We start from the raw sequence: 15,995 nt of genomic DNA on the forward strand, positions 1-15,995 counted from the left end.
TTTGTGCAGTCTTTCACAGGAGCAATATTAGCCTGAGTTCATCAATATATTTCCTCAGCATCTGATAAAACATCGATCACATATCTTATTCATTGTAATGTAAATGCGGCATGTCTCGGTGCATCTCAAACAAATCTCAGACAGTTGGAGAGGTATGTGGATAAGAAAGGCTTGGATGGATTTGGACCAAAAGCAGGCAAAAGGAACTGGCTAAGATTGTGCATCTTGGTCGGCGTGGATGTGTTGGGCCAAAAGGCCTGTTTCTGTGCTGTATCATTCAAAAAGGCTTTGGGGCTCCAAAATTATCAATGGTCTATATTGCTCCTTTTGTTTTCACTTCGAATTTCTTCATGTTCTTCTCATCAGAATAGCGCTATGGAGATAGTGCAATTTGATTGCTGCAGTGCAGGTATCCTGCAGAAAGTACAGCTGTAGAAAGGCCCAATGAAGAAAACAAGACAGAAGAAATAGGTGGTTGAAACTGCAACAATATATCTTAGTCTTTTTTTTTTTTCTTTTTTTTAATATGATGTAATTGTACTTTTGACATTGGAATTCTCTTAATTCATGCTAGTTTCTAATTTCTATTTTTATTTAATATTTTTAATGCAAGGTATTTTTGTAAGTTTAGCCCATTAACTTCAGCAACATGATGGTTTCCAATGTTGCTATTCTTTTCCATTGGAAAACAAGTTGCCCTTCAAAATTGTTAACTTAAATATGATATGGAATTTAATCAGGACTTTGTATCTTAATTTGAAAAATCTGTTGAGGCTAAATTTGTTTATGCGTAATAGTCCTGTGAAAGTTTAAAAACATATATTTCATCTAACTTGGTGCTACCAAATAAAATTAGAATATTAAAATCCAATCAAAAAGGATGTAGATAGTAACCAAAGATTGGGAATATTTGGTTAGAAGGTGAGAAGATCTTTGGAATCTGCCTGGAAGTTCATATTTCCATTGTAGACCCTTCCATTTTTAATAAAAAGAGCTTCTGTCTATTTTCATATGTGGTGTGCAGTCTGAAAAGGAATAAAAGCTGTTTCATTAGCAACCTGACTAGATTTAAATAGGGTAAAGGATGTATGGAATGAGCTGCCAGAGGAGGTGGTCGAGGCAGGTGTGGTAACAGCATTTAAAAGACACTTGGACAGGTACACGGATAGGAAAGGTTTAGAAGCATATGGGCTAAATGCAGGCAAATGGGACTAGCTTAGTTGGGACATCTTGGTCAGTATGGACGTTGGGCTGAAGGCCCTTTTCCATGCAGTATGACTTTTCTCCGTGCTGCATGCCTGTATTAAAGACGGAAAACGTGAAGCTATGGGGAAGAACGGAAAAATGGAGAAACTGAATATTCTTTTAAAGTTGTGTCATTAATGGCTTCATTTTTTATTTATAAATGCTTAATCACCAGGTGAATGAAAATTCATCTCCCCTTTTTGATGCAAATAATAATCTCCTCCAGCTGCGGCCGCAACATTTTGTTATTTTTCCTACTTGAAGCAGTGAAGAACAATGTATTTAAGTTTGTCATTGGCAGTGGTGTGTGCTGTGGGAAATGGTGTTGATGGGAGCAAAATGTTAAGGGTTATTTAAAAATTCAGTAAGTGGGTGAAACTAATCGAACAGTGTAAGGAATTGTAAGATTTATGCATAAACTATCGGAAACTATATTTTCTAGATGTTAAGTAATAAGATTCAAAAGTTTTATGTGTGGAACTGCTAGAAGAAATTCAAATTCCCAATTTATTTCTAATATAGACTAGGCTTCAAGTTCTTTGAGTGCAGAATATTAACTAATGGAAGATAAAATCATAATGTTTAACATGATTAACGTTTGATTAAATACTGTGAAAAATGGGGATGTGAAAAGTAAAGCTAGGCTATTGCAAGGGTAATAAAAGGAAATGCTTTGCACAAAATTGAGAATTATTTAGACTAGAAGCAATTGACTTTGCTAGCCTTTCCTGAGACGACTGTTAAGATTTTTTTGAAAAAGCAGCCAGTGGATCGAGCAAAACACTGAGCGGTCGGTATCTCAGGGTGTCAGGCAGCATCTTTTGAGGGAATAGATAGACAACATTTCACGTCTTGTCCTCCTTTCAGACTGATTGTTGTAGAGGAGAGAAAGCTGGTAAAAAAAGGTGAGGGCAGGACAAAGCTTGGCAAGTGATGGGTGGATACAGGTGGGGGGGGGGAAAGGGGGAAGAGAGAGAGAGGGTTTCATCAGCAGTTGGGTGAAGTAAGCAACAAAGGCTAGAGTTGAAATGGAGACAGAAGGGTGCAAACAGGAAGTTACAGAGAATGCAAACACTGAGGGGAGGGTCAGTGGAAGAGGACGGGGAGGGGGTAGGGCAAAGAGGGATGAGATAGTGGGAGAAATGAGTGCACACTGGAGTGGAGGTGTGTGCTGGAAAGGATGCAGCGAAGGTGTTGAATTACTTAAGTTGGTGGCATTAAATGTATACACTATTGGGTTATAAACTATCGATATGAGGTTCTGTTCCTCCAGTTTGTGTATGGCCTCACTCTGGCAATGGAGGAGACCAAGGGTGGTATGGGAGAGGGGAATTAAAATGGTTAGTAACCAACCGGAGGATCCAGCTGACCTTTACGGACAGTGTGCAAGCGTTCAGCGAAACAGTCGCGGAGTAGATTGAGATAACATGCAATTTAATTGAATCATGGAATGTACTTGCAGGTGTTATTTAAATGAAACCATTTACCTTGTGGAATTTAAATTTTCACTTTCTGAAGTTAGAAGAGATGGATCTTAAGAATAATGCCATATTTGTCATTTCGGAAGTCTATTTTAATGAGTATTTGAAGTTTGATTGCATTCTTAAATATATGCAAACAGGAAGAGGTGGGAGAATCGTTTGAGAATACACTAGAATTTTGTCATGGTGGAAATGGACAGCCAAGACGTTCAACAAGACCTACTCAAGAGTATTATCAACCACCTCGAGCAAGAAAGTAATGCAGATAAGTGGTAAGAAATATTACTTGCAGATCGTATTCAGCCAATCTGCAGGATAAAGTCAGAGATGTGCATGCGATGTGATCATATGGACAAAAGATACTTGATTAACCTCTGGTGGATGCAAAAAAAATAATGTGATGTTTCTTGTCCTAAATTTAAAGTAAAGGAGGGGAGGGTTGGAGGGGGAAGTGTGGCTATATTTTATCATCTTTAGATCAATTAATTGCTAAATTACTTTTTTCTGTTTTCGGCACATATTATGCAAATTGCTGTTATTACATTGGCAGCAATAAAAAAACTTCAAATTTGTACGATAAGACGTGCTGGGCTATTTCTTGCATAAGTGAAATAAGGAGGTATTTTAATTGCACTGTTTAGTAATATTATAATATTTGCAGCTCTAAGCAATGCTTCAGAATAACTGGACACTTTAAAAAATGCCACAAAATAATTATATATTCAGTTTGTGTGGAAACAGATTCTTGCATGGTATATATATTTACGTAAACAGCACACTGTCAACTAGTTATAGAAATTAAAGCCTTCATCTTAAAATTCCATGGGGACCCATTTCAAGGTCTCTCGGGTATCCTGTCTGGAATCAAAAAACGAAACCTGCAGAGGTCGGAAATCTCAAATAAAAACAATACTTTTCAGCTCAGTGAACTTTTCAGCTCAGTGACCTTTCATTATATGCTTGATGGAAGATCATTAACCTGCAATATCAAGGAGCCATTAACTCCAAGCAATTTGGTATCAAATTAATTTTTTAAGTTAAATTGCTAAATTACAAAATAAAGGCTGAACAAAAAGTTGCTTGGTACATTTTTACACGTGTACCAGACATGCTTTCACCAGTGAGTTCACGTTGAAGTCTGCAGAAAGAATATGCTTCATCTTCATTTTAGCAAGTAGACCTCTGGCTGATATTGCTCCTTTATGCTACAGAGTGCTAGTGATTAATAAACCTCTTCATATTTCTATCCGTTTTTAAAATCTTGGATTGCTTTCATGGCATTCAGTGTGAAGGCACATCACAATTCATAAGAAAAGAGAATTCAGTTAGTTACAATCCAACTGGTGCCTTTTTAGAATGATTCCGAAAGCAAACTGATTTGAACAGAGTGGGTAGGAAGGAACTGCAGATGCTGGTTTAAACCGAAGATAGACACAAAATGCTGGAGTAACTCAGCAGCCAGTTGTAACTAGTGGGACAGGCAGCATCTCTGGAGAGAAGGGATGGGTGAAATTTCAGGTCGATACCCTTCTTCAGACTGACGTTTCTTGAGAAGAAGGGTCTCGACCTGAAACGTCACCCATTCCTTCTCTCCGGAGATGCTGCCTGTCCCACTAGTTACTCCAGCTTTTTGTGTCTATGAACAGAATGGGTCCTTTAATATCCTGAAAGAGCTATTGGGAATGCTTTGATTTTGTATAAGGGCAGGAAATGTTAGATGAAAGAAGACTGGGCACTGTCTGGTTTGCTTCTATCACCCTGTTAATGGCAAAATATTATCATTTATTGATTGACAAATTGTAGCATGAATACAGCAATTTGATATGAACCATGGAATATCCAAGTGAAGGGTCCAAGGGTATCCCTAATAACTGGAATTCATTTTTGAGGAAGTAATAAAATGGTTATTAATAAGATTGGCTAGAATAAACATGGATTTTTGAAAGGGAGATCATGTATCACAAATGTCGGAATTTTTTGAGGTGGTAATTAGAGATAGTTTGTGTATATGATGTTCGGAAGGCTCGGATCATGTACCTCAAAAGAGATTATTAAAATTAGATCTTGAAATCGGGAATAGCATGGATTAAGGATCGGTTAATGGACTGAGTGTGTGCATTAGGGATGAAAGGGTCATTTCAGAGTTCAGCGAATGTCACTAGTTGGGTGCCGCAGGAATAAATGCTGAGTTCCTTAGCTGTTCACAATCTGAGAGAATAATTCTAACCAGAATTCTAAACAGAATCTTTAGAATTATTTACTGAATAAACTTTTTGAATCAGAACAATACCTTTTAGGATAAAAGAGACTGAGGTACAAGAGAATACTGCAGGAAAGCAACACTGATGGACAAAGCTGGGTGGTAGTGTGAACTGTGAGGAAGATGCTATGAGGTTGCAGGGTGACTTGGACAGGTTGTGTGAGTGGGCGGGTGCATGGCAGATACAGTTTAATGTGGATAAGTGTGAGGTTATCCACTTTGGTGGAAAAGAATAGGAAGGCAGAGTATTATCTGAATGGTGTCAAATTAGGAACAGGAGACGTACAACGAGATCTGGGTGTCCTAGTGCATCAGTCACTGAAAGGAAGCATGCAGGTACAGCAGGCAGTGAAGAAAGCCAATGGAATGTTGGCCTTCATAACAAGAGGAGTTGAGTATAGGAGCAAAGAGGTCCTTCTGCAGTTGTACAGGGCCCAAGTGAGACCGCACCTGGAGTACTGTGTGCAGTTTTGGTCTCCAAATTTGAGGAAGGATATTCTTGCTATTGAGGGCGGGGAGCGTAGGTTTACTAGGTTAATTTCCGGAATGGCGGGACTGTCATATGTTGAAAGATTGGAGCGACTAGGCTTGTATACACTGGAATTTAGAAGGATGAGAGGAGATCTTATCGAAACGTATAAGATTATTAAGGGGTTGGACACGTTAGAGGCAGGAAACATGTTCCCAATGTTGGGGGAGTCCAGAACAAGTGCCATTACTTGTTTCTACAAAGGGAAGAATAGCCTGCTCTTTCCGTTTCATTTGTTCTTGTGCAATAAATTCACCTTCATAATTTGTTTAAAATATACAGTGAAGAGTTTTGAATTCCACAGTGTGTGAAATATTTGTTGCATTGAGGCAGTTCAACCTTTAAGGCACTTGTTAAAAATAGACATTTCTTTCTTTTTAAATCCCTTCTTCGGTGAGGGCAAAAAGTAAAACCATGTATCTTTTTTTATTATGACAGAAAATGGTAATCGGAGGAGATCGCTTGGCCCATTAAATCTTATCCCCATGGGAATCTTATAGACACATATTAAATGGGGATCTTATAGAAACATATAAAATTCATAATGGATTGGACAAGCTAGATGCAGGAAAAATGTTCCCGATGTTGGGGGAGTCCAGAACCAGGGGTCACAGTTTAAGAATAAGTGGTAGGTCATTTAGGACTGAGATGAGGAAAAACTTTTTCACCCAGAGTTGTGAATCTGTGGAATTCTCTGGCACAGAAGGCAGTGGAGGCATTTCACTGGATGTTTTTAAGAGAGTTACATTTAGCTCTTGGGGCTAATGGGGCAAGGGATGTGGGGAAAAAGCAGGAACGGGGTACTGATTTTAGATGATTAGCCATGATCATATTGAATGACGGTGCTGGCATGAAGTGCCGAATGGCCTACTCCTGCACCTATTTTTTTTTTCTTTCCCATTTTTCACAACATTACTATTAGTTCCATTCTACCACTTATTTCCCTATATCATGTCTGCTCTCACATGCATGTTTTCCCTTACTGACACTCTCTGACACTTTTGGGTACAAGAGAAAACCCAGGAAAAGTGTGCAAACGTAACAAAGAGAATTTGGACACGAGAGCTGTGAGACAACACTATAACTGTTGCACTAATTTGCGACCTGTCCCCTGAGACTTTCTGTAAAATATTATCATTCATATTTGATATTCATAATAAATTTTAAGTTTAGAATGATAAAGCTAATTTGCTGACTTCGGAATAGCAAGATCCTTTCGAGAGCTCGCTTTTAACAGTTTTGAGAAATACCACAAGGTGGGTACTGTGTATCTTAAGTTTCTTTTTATTTGCATTTTAGGTACTCAAGCAGATTTCCGAAGTAGAGTGTGATTTCATATGTTTCTAGCTGTATAATATACAAACAATGAAGAGATATTGTGCAAATGAAAATACTGGACTCTGGACTTTCCACAATATACAGAATAAAGAACTTTTTCTACATGTAATTATTTTTAATCCTATTAATAAAAATTGCACTGTACCATTATAATATTTTGCCTTCTGGTGTTATTCAACTGCAATATTCCATACTGCTAAAATGCTTCCTGTAATATGAATTTGTGTTTGTGCAATGAAGCTCTTAATGAAAGTGGAGTCAGGGGGTATGGGGAGAAGGCAGGAACGGAGTACTGATTGTGAATGATCAGCCATGATCACATTGAATGGTGGTGCTGGCTTGAAGGGCCGAATGGCCTATTCCTGCATCTATTCTCTATTGGCTTACTAAATATGTAAAGGGTATAGAATTCTGGATTTTGAAGATCTGACGAAGAACAAAAGGAAAACATTTACATGTGGCAAGTGGAGGGATAAGTTTAGGTAAGATTCTGTTAATTTAACATTAATTCAAAATAACCCCTTTTTTGAAGTGCACTTTAAAAAATGCAGATCACAAAATCCAATAGTTTTGGGATAACCAAATTTAAATTGCTTCCACATTATGTATCGCAACAATTATTAAACATACAAAAACAAAGTCTTGATTTAGTTGGAATTTGAATTCTATGCAATTCGTAAGGGCGGCATGGTGGCGCAGTGGTAAAGTTGCTGCTTTACAGAACCAAAGACCTTTATTTGATCCTGACTACAGGTGCTTGTCTGTACGGAGTTTGTACGTTCTCCCCGTGACCTGCGTGGGTTTTCTCCGAGTTCTTCAGTTTCCTCCCGCACTCCAAAGACGTACAGGTTTGTTGGTTAATATAAATGTAAATTGTCCCTAATGTGTGAAGGACGGCGTTAATATGCGGGGACGGCTGGTCAGTGAGGACCGATGGGCCTGTTTCTGCGTTGATCTCTAATCTAAACTCTTTCCAAATGCAATTTTTGAACCATTTGGAGCTTTAAGTTTGATTAAGGCCATATGTCACATGTATATGTAATATTTATTTTGAGATGAAACAATTCCCAAAAAGTGACTTCTGAAAAAAATACAATGGAAAGCAAATAAAAGATATTAAAGAAAAACCGAGTGGCACAGCTGCATTGGACTTTTCTGATGACCATATACAATGTTTAATGGTAACTTTTATGTGTAGCTACTAAATGTGAAATTTTACAGTTACCACTGCCATCCTCCAGTCATGCATGCTGTGATAATTTGTATGTGATATACAATTTTTCTCTGGTAATACAATTACACCGAAATAGGCTTTTTGATGTTAAGGTTTTTGTTTAAATACTTTATATGGTGTCAACGCAAGACAGATTTCGTGATGCACAATTTCCCTCCTGGGATAAATAAAGTTCTATCATATCATTTGCTGGACATTGGAATGTTTTATTAACATCGGCATTGATAATTGAGGTAAAAAGGCCAGTACTTCACTGTAAATTCTAATAATTTCTGCCCTAAAGTTTACAAGTGTTCTTGATCAAATTTTGCTTCAGTATGTAAACATTCAATGTTTATTCATTATGCTCTCTGATAATCTCTGAGAAAACTCTTGAAGACCTGGCAAGCTGTGTGGCAATAATTTCCTCTTTTCCTTTGTCTAATAGCCTTAGGTATAAATTTTGTAGGATCATTGGTGTCCATCAGGAGTAATGTCATTTAGCTGGTGGTCAGTCACTAAAGAATTTACGCAGGAAGCCAATCCACAGTTTTAATTAATTGTTTTTATGAATTATATAAGGTGCAGAATTGGAATAATTACATAGTTATGACTAATGTTGAAATTTAAACTTTTCAATAATTTAATTCTCAAATCATTTGTATTCTGGAATATATGGAAGATATATAGAATATATGGAGCATGTAAATAAAATAAATTTATATTTTAAAATATGAGCTTGCAAAGCAATAAAAGTGATCAAGTATGCCATTACAAAATCACAGCCATCTCATAACATCAAGAAAGGAAGTATTGTTTAGAACTGGTTTGTTAGAAATTCATGTATTTTTAAGTAATTTGATTCCAGTGGAGCATTCAGCCTCTGCTAAATCATTTAAGGTATTTTCTTTTAAAAATCTTGATAAATGTGTATTCGTGCAGAAAATCTGAGGTTGCTTTTGATTTCACAGTGAATGTCAACATTTTCAACATCAGAATTGCAAAATTAATCATTTTAATTGAGCTATTTTAGGTACCAAGTTTATTTTCTCCTGAATTACTTTGATATTTTCTTTAAATTTAATGCTTGCTTTAATTTTGAGTTTTTATCATTCTAATTGCTTTTCTGTTTGTATGCTTTGCTTCTCCATGTGGTCTGGGCACTAACTGAAGCAAAATCAGTTTAAAAAAATATATATTTTTGGGGGCATCAGTACAGACTGCACATTGAGCATCCTAAAATACCATCAAAATATTGTGCTGAACTGTCCCAATTTTTTCCTTTCTGAAAATAAAATGCTGGTAATAATCTGAAAGTATGCTTTTGTTATTTTTAAGTCACATTTTCTGACAGCTATCATTAATAGTGAAATGGACTTGTCAATCAATGGTTTGAGCAAAGGTTACCCAGTTTTATTTGGCCCAAGTTAATTTCACATTGTACAATAAATCACAAATATATGCAATTTTATTTATCACAATGCAGCTTGTCTGTATCAATCATTGCATCTTATCTATTGAATCTTGGCATGCACAATATTTCCCTTGTGTTACAATCTTTATCACACTTGCAAAGTACTTGATGAACTAAAACCTTCCGTTATTTTTTTTTAAGTTGGTCCACTTCAGAATTATTGCATTAGCTGTGAAGAGCTAGTGACCATATGAAATGGATATAAAAGGCCCAATGCAAGGGTAAGTCTTTCTAGGTTTCATCACGTCTCAGCAAGTTTGCTCGAGACACTGATCGAACGTTGACAGGTTCAAGTTGCTAGGTATGGTGACTAAAAAATTCAACAGGAAATCAATATTTTACAATTAGTTCATTTTTAATATGTTATATGCATGGAATCACAACAGTATGTGCAAGGTAAGGCCTATCAAAAATGAAGAAATTATGAGAAGGTAATCTGGCCTTTATTTTGCAATGTCAGTTAGTTGGTAAATATTAACTTTAATCACTGAAGAGATCTTCTCTGGTGCTTGAATAGTGCCTTTGAATCTTTTAGCTCTTTCTAAAATGGCGTTGTTTACCCACATCCCTAACATAATATTGTGCCTCTGATAGTCCAGCACTCAGTACTGAAGCGCCATTTTCTCCATTGGTTTTGAATGAACAGCTTTCTGCCTAGAATAACTGTGCCTCCACAGTTTTCGCTATCAAAAGTTGTGGTGTCATGAAAGCAAAAGGAAATAGATTTTCTAGTAATAGTGAGGAGATTAGCCACAGGCAAATAGGGCAACTGCAATAATGCTTTATTTTCTGTACTTTGGACCAACCACATAACAAATGCATTTCTTGTTTGAGGGTGACAGAAAATCAAATTATTTTTCCAGTATTTTTATGACACAAGGAAATTCAGCCATCACTGGATTTGCTGGTGTATTGATTCTACAGATGACACGGGTCTGAACAAGGGTCTCGAACCGAAACATCACCCATTCCTTCTATCCAGAGATGCTGCCTGTCCTGCTGAGTTACTCCAGCATTTTGTGTCTATCTTCATTCCGCAGATGACACCAGCTCTTCATTACCCCAACCAAGCAATTTAGAGCATTACAATAACTTGAACAGTGCAAAAGTTGCTCCTTTCCATGGTTAATTAAAAACAACCACAAAAGACGATTGACTAAATTTTTGCTGGTACTTTTATTTAGATAAATGTGATCGTTTTTAAAATGGCTCCACCCTTTTGCAGATTAAACAAGTTTGCATTGATTAAACTAGGAACCATAAAAAACACAAGATACTGCAGATGCTGCAGATGCTGGTGTACAGAAAAAAAATCACAAAGTACTGGAGTAACTCAGCGGGCTGGGCAGCATCTCCGGAGGTCATGGCAAGGTGATGTTTTGGCTTGGGTCCCATCTTTAAACAGATCACAGTGGGTGTGAGAAAGCTGGAAACGAGGCAGGGGCAGGACAAAACCTGGCAACTGATAGACGGAGATGACTTCTCTCACATCTGGTAGCCCCGGCATTCCCTCTCTCTCTATCCCCCTCCCCCACCCAAGTCGCACTAGCTCCTCGTTTTCACCCTACAAACAGCTAACAATGGCCTGTTTCCTTTATCATCATGTCTTTTTTGCGTATCTTTCATTCATTGTTCTTTATCTCTCCACATCATCGTCTTAATCTCTTGTTTCCCTTATCCCTAACCTGTCTGAAGAAGGGTCTCGACCTGAAACGTCACCCATTCCTTCTCTCCAGAGATGCTGCCTGTTCTGCTGAGTTCCTCCAGCTTTTTGTGTTTAACTGGTAGATGGATATAGGTGAGAGTGGGTTGAATGACATATGGATGGACGAAGGCTGCAGATGGAAAGGAAACATGAGTATAAGATAGAACCAGGAACCATGCTGGTTATTTGGCTTGGTGTATGCATTTTGCCTCTTGGTGTTGACTGTTTTCTGAAATTTGATCACATTTGTTCCCTAGTTAAGATGTTAATTTAGATGCTGCAGAGTTGGTAGTCTAATTAAGATGTTGCCAATTTCAGCTGTTATTAGATTAATTTTGATTAATGTGTTGAGAAGGCTTTTTAAAATCGTTTCGCAGATTGCTCTGTGGAACGCCCACTTGTTTCACTGTCTAGTTTCACATCTAATTTGTTGGCATGGAAGCTGCATGGTTAGTGATTTGCATGGTTTGCAAATCATTATCTATCAGCACCAGGAAAGGGCACATCACATGCTGGAATTCCTAACATCTCCACTATCTACAAGACACAGATTAACAATATGTTTAAATGCTCTCTGGTTGCTTGAATGAGTGTAAGTTCCATAACTCTCAAGATGCTTATCACCATTCAGGACAAAGCAACCCCTTGATTAGTACCCAATGCATTCATTCCACCCATGGCTGGTGCACAGTAACTATAGTATACACCTGCAAAATGCATTGCATTTACCTGCTTAGGCTACAGTTTCACCAAGGACAAGATGATGTTTATGCCGCCATCCAGACCTGGACTCCATCTGAAGAAGGGTCTCGACCTGAAAAGTCACCCATCCATGTTCTTCAGAAATGCTGCCTGTCCTGTTGGGTTACTCCAGCACTTTGTGTCCCTTTGTGTATTAACGAGCGTCTGCAGTTCTTTGCTTTTACAGACTTGGATTTTCTTGACTGTTCCTTCAATGTAACACGTTTCTGATCCAACACTATTGCAGGATTGCCTTCACGGATAGAACTGCAATGGCCAACTTCTCAAAAGCAATTAGGGAAGAGATATGTTCATATCCTTGAAAACAAACAAAATTTTTAATCTTGTTTTAATGCCTCTGTACAATGTGCTTTTGCATGTGTGAAAATATTGTCTTAAGTACATTAAAATAGTTGTATTTTAGTGTTATCAGTGGGCATTGATCATCTTCCTAATTTGTCTCACTTTTCATCCTGTATGACTTGGAACAGTTGATCAATGCCTTTATTCTTTGCATTTCAGTGCTCATGCTGATCGTTCTATGTTCATACTGATTTATCTTTGCAAATATATGATGGTTTGATACAGTGAGGTTCGAATACAACAGAAATTGGACTTAACAGACTTGGTTTCATTCAAGGGGTTGTGCTCTTGAAAGACTTTCTTCCTCCTTCCACCCACACACCACCCACTGTAACCTTTGATACAATTAAGAAATCCTAAATTGGATAAGGAGATTATACATCACAGAAATGAAGTGTCCTAGAATCCATGCTCAAATTCTATTTAATAGGCACTTAGATGCCAGTTGTTCACAGTTCTCTGCAGAAAGACAAATCCTACTTGCTGGAATGCACATTCTCTAATTGCTGCTTCAGGTTGCTCATTGGAAACTCAAACCATAAAATATGTTTTGCATCTGCATCACATTGTCTGAATCGGGCAATGTTAGATAGCCTGCTGTTGCCCAGACTATAAACCAATGATAAAACTACTAAAACTACTCAGCAAGTCATTCAGCAACTGTAGAAAGAGAAACAGAGCAAAGATTAACTGTGTTTCTCTTTCTACAGATCTTGTCTGACCTGCTGAGTTTCTTTTTGTCATTTTCAGAACTTTCAACTTATGTAGTTTTTATTTTCATTCTGTCCATGGGTAACAAACTGGTTCTGTCATTAAATGTCCATGAGTTGATATTGGCCCATAAATTGGAAAATACGTAAAGGTACTCTATGCTAACCATCATGTAGTATTCTTATGAGCGCATCAATGGCACTTAAGACTGATAAGAAAGAACAACTGTTAGCAAATATAGGAATCTAGTTCTGCCATTCACATGTAAGTACCAACATCGGACTTTTGAATTCAATATCTTTCTGGGAGCTTGCTTGTCTATGTGTGTCTGTTCATTGAGTGTAGCCCTAAAAGGCCTGTCTAAACAACTGAGTTGAAGACCTCTGTGTACTTTTCTGCAACTACTTTCATTTGGGATTATCCCCCTTCCAGTGCTGCTTTTATTCATCCATGCAATATATTGGGACACATTATCAGAAAAGATAACAGTAAGTATTTACTTTGACAAAACAGCATGTTGGAGGAGCTCAGTAGGTCAAGCAGAATCTGTGGAGGGAATGGGCAGGTGGTTTTTTTGTGTGGGATCCTTCTTCAGACTGATGGAGTGGGGGAGAAATCAGGGGAAGAGAGGTGGGGGTGTGGCAAAGCCTGGAAAGTGATAGGAGGATACAGATGAGGAAGGATAATTAGCAGATGGATGTAGATAGAGGTGATAAGGAGATAAAAGGATGTCGGTGGGAAAGAAAGGAGGATTGAACTGCAAAGATGAAGTGAGTGTTATGGGTTGGAAGAGAAAGAGGGAATGGGGAAAGTCAGAACGGGTATCTGGCATGGTGGGAGATGCTTTAAGAGATGTGTGCGCAGTGGGCTGGAAGGAGCAGGGGAAAGAGGGAAGGTATTGAAATTGGAGAATTCAATGTACATACCATTCAGTTGTAAGCTACCTATGTGAAATATGAAGTACTGTTCTTCCAGTTTGCATGTGCTCTCATTCTGGCAATGGAGGAGCCAAAGGACAAAAAGGTTGGTATGGGAATGAGAAGGAGATGAAAATGGTTAGCAACCAAATGCTCCAGCCGGCCTTGGCAGACAGAGCGCAAGTGTACAGAGAAATGGTCGCCTTGTCAACAGCAAGCCTTGTAGGATTGGCTGATGTTGTGCAAAGTGCAAAGTTTTGGTCCTGAGCTTCTAGTTGCCTGTTACTTTAATTTTCTAACCCATTCCCTCACTGATCTCTGACTTTGACCTACATTACAAAGGTGTCCAATGTTAATCTGAGATCCCAGGAATGAGTGGGTTAACATATGATGAGTGTTTGACAGCACTGGGCCTGTACATCGCTGGAGTTTAGAAGGATGAGGGGGGGACCTCATTGAAACTTACACTCCATCCAAGCCTTTCACAATTCGGTATGTGGAGAGGATGTTTCCACTAGTGGTCATTGCATCTGAATTAAAGGACGTTCCTTTAGGAAGGAGATGAGGAGGAATTTCTTTAGTCAGAGGGTGGTGAATCTGGAATACTTCGCCACCGAAGGCTGTGGAGGCCAAGTCAATGGATATTTTTAAGGCAGAGATAGATAGATTCTTGTTTAGTATGGGTGTCAAGGGTTATGGGAAGGCAGGAGAATGGGGCTAGGAGGGAGAGATAGAGATAATTGAATGGTGGAGTAGACTTGATGGGCGAATGACCTAATTCTGCTCCAATTCCTTGTGATCTGCAGAATCGGGATGAGTTTTTAGTGCAGTGCTTGGTTGGAGCACATTTTGCTGCAGTCATGCAGAAGAATCTTGCTGGTACATTTGATACTCTTGTACTTGGTTGTTAATGTGCTTATGTCTTGTAAGATTTTACTGAATTGTATGCAAAAAATAAGTTTATCGTACCAAGGTACATGTGACAAAGTGACATTGAAGGATGCCTCTAGATCTATTCAGCACGAGAACAGATCTGCAGTTTACTGATGTCTTATTAGATCACACAGTTAGTGACCTTCCGGTCTTCATAGAAAATAGGTGCAGGAGGAGGCCATTCGGTCCTTTGAGCCAGCACCGCTATTCATTGTGATCATGGCTGATCATCCACAATCAGTAACCTCTGCCTGCCTTCTCCCCATATCCCTTGATTCCACTAGCCCCTAGAGTTATATTTTATTCTCTATTAAATTCATCCAGTGAATTGGCCTTTACTACCTTCTGTGACAGAGAATTCCACAAATTCACAACTCTCTGGGTGAAAAAGTTTCTTCTCACCTCAGTTTTAAATAGCCTCCCCTTTATTCTTAGACTCTGTCCCCTGGTTCTGGACTCCCCCAACATTGGGAACATTTTTCCTGCATCTAGCTTGTCCAGTCCTTTTATAATTTTATACGTCTCTATAAGATCCCCTCTCATCCTTCTAACTCCAGTGAATACAAGCCTAGTCTTTCCAATCTTTCCTCATGTGACAGTCCCGCCATCCCAGGGATTAACCTCGTGAACCTACGCTGCACTGCCTCAATAGCAAGAATGTCCTTCCTCAAATTAGGAGACCAAAACTGCACACAATACTCCAGATGTGGTCTCACCAGGACCCTATACAACTGCAGAAGGACCTCTTTACTCCTGTACTCAAATCCTCTCGTTATGAAGGCCAACATGCCATTAGCCTTCTTCACTGCCTGCTGTACCTGCATGCCTACTTTCAGTGACTGGTGTACAAGGACACCCCGGTCTCGTTGCACTTCCTCTTTACCTAATCTGACACCATTGAGATAATAATCTGCCTCGTTTTTGCCGCCAAAGTGGATAACCTCACATTTATCTTCATTATACTGCATCTGCCATGCATCTGCCCACTCACTCAACCTGTCCAAGTCACCCTGCAATCTCCTAACATCCTCTTCGCAGTTCACACTGCCACCCGGCTTTGTGTCATCTGCAAACTTGCCTGTGTT

The 15,995-nt window shown here is 38.6% G+C and overlaps 1 protein-coding gene across 3 annotated transcripts in view; it reads left to right on the forward strand.

Moving 5' to 3' along the window:
• The window catches only part of tdrd3 (tudor domain containing 3), a 68,513-nt gene extending 61,479 nt beyond the window's left edge, over window positions 1-7,034 (forward strand). For all 3 annotated transcript variants that reach the window (XM_078402751.1, XM_078402752.1, XM_078402754.1), the window contains 2 exons: window positions 2,867-2,998; window positions 6,815-7,034. In XM_078402751.1, coding sequence (XP_078258877.1) covers window positions 2,867-2,986 — 120 coding nt within the window. In that variant the 3' untranslated portion in view covers window positions 2,987-2,998; window positions 6,815-7,034. The remainder of the gene's footprint in view (window positions 1-2,866; window positions 2,999-6,814) is intronic.
• Window positions 7,035-15,995: the final 8,961 nt, after the last annotated feature.

Source organism: Rhinoraja longicauda, chromosome 7 (genome assembly GCF_053455715.1).
Source record: "Rhinoraja longicauda isolate Sanriku21f chromosome 7, sRhiLon1.1, whole genome shotgun sequence".
Taxonomy (NCBI): Eukaryota; Metazoa; Chordata; class Chondrichthyes; order Rajiformes; family Arhynchobatidae; genus Rhinoraja; species Rhinoraja longicauda.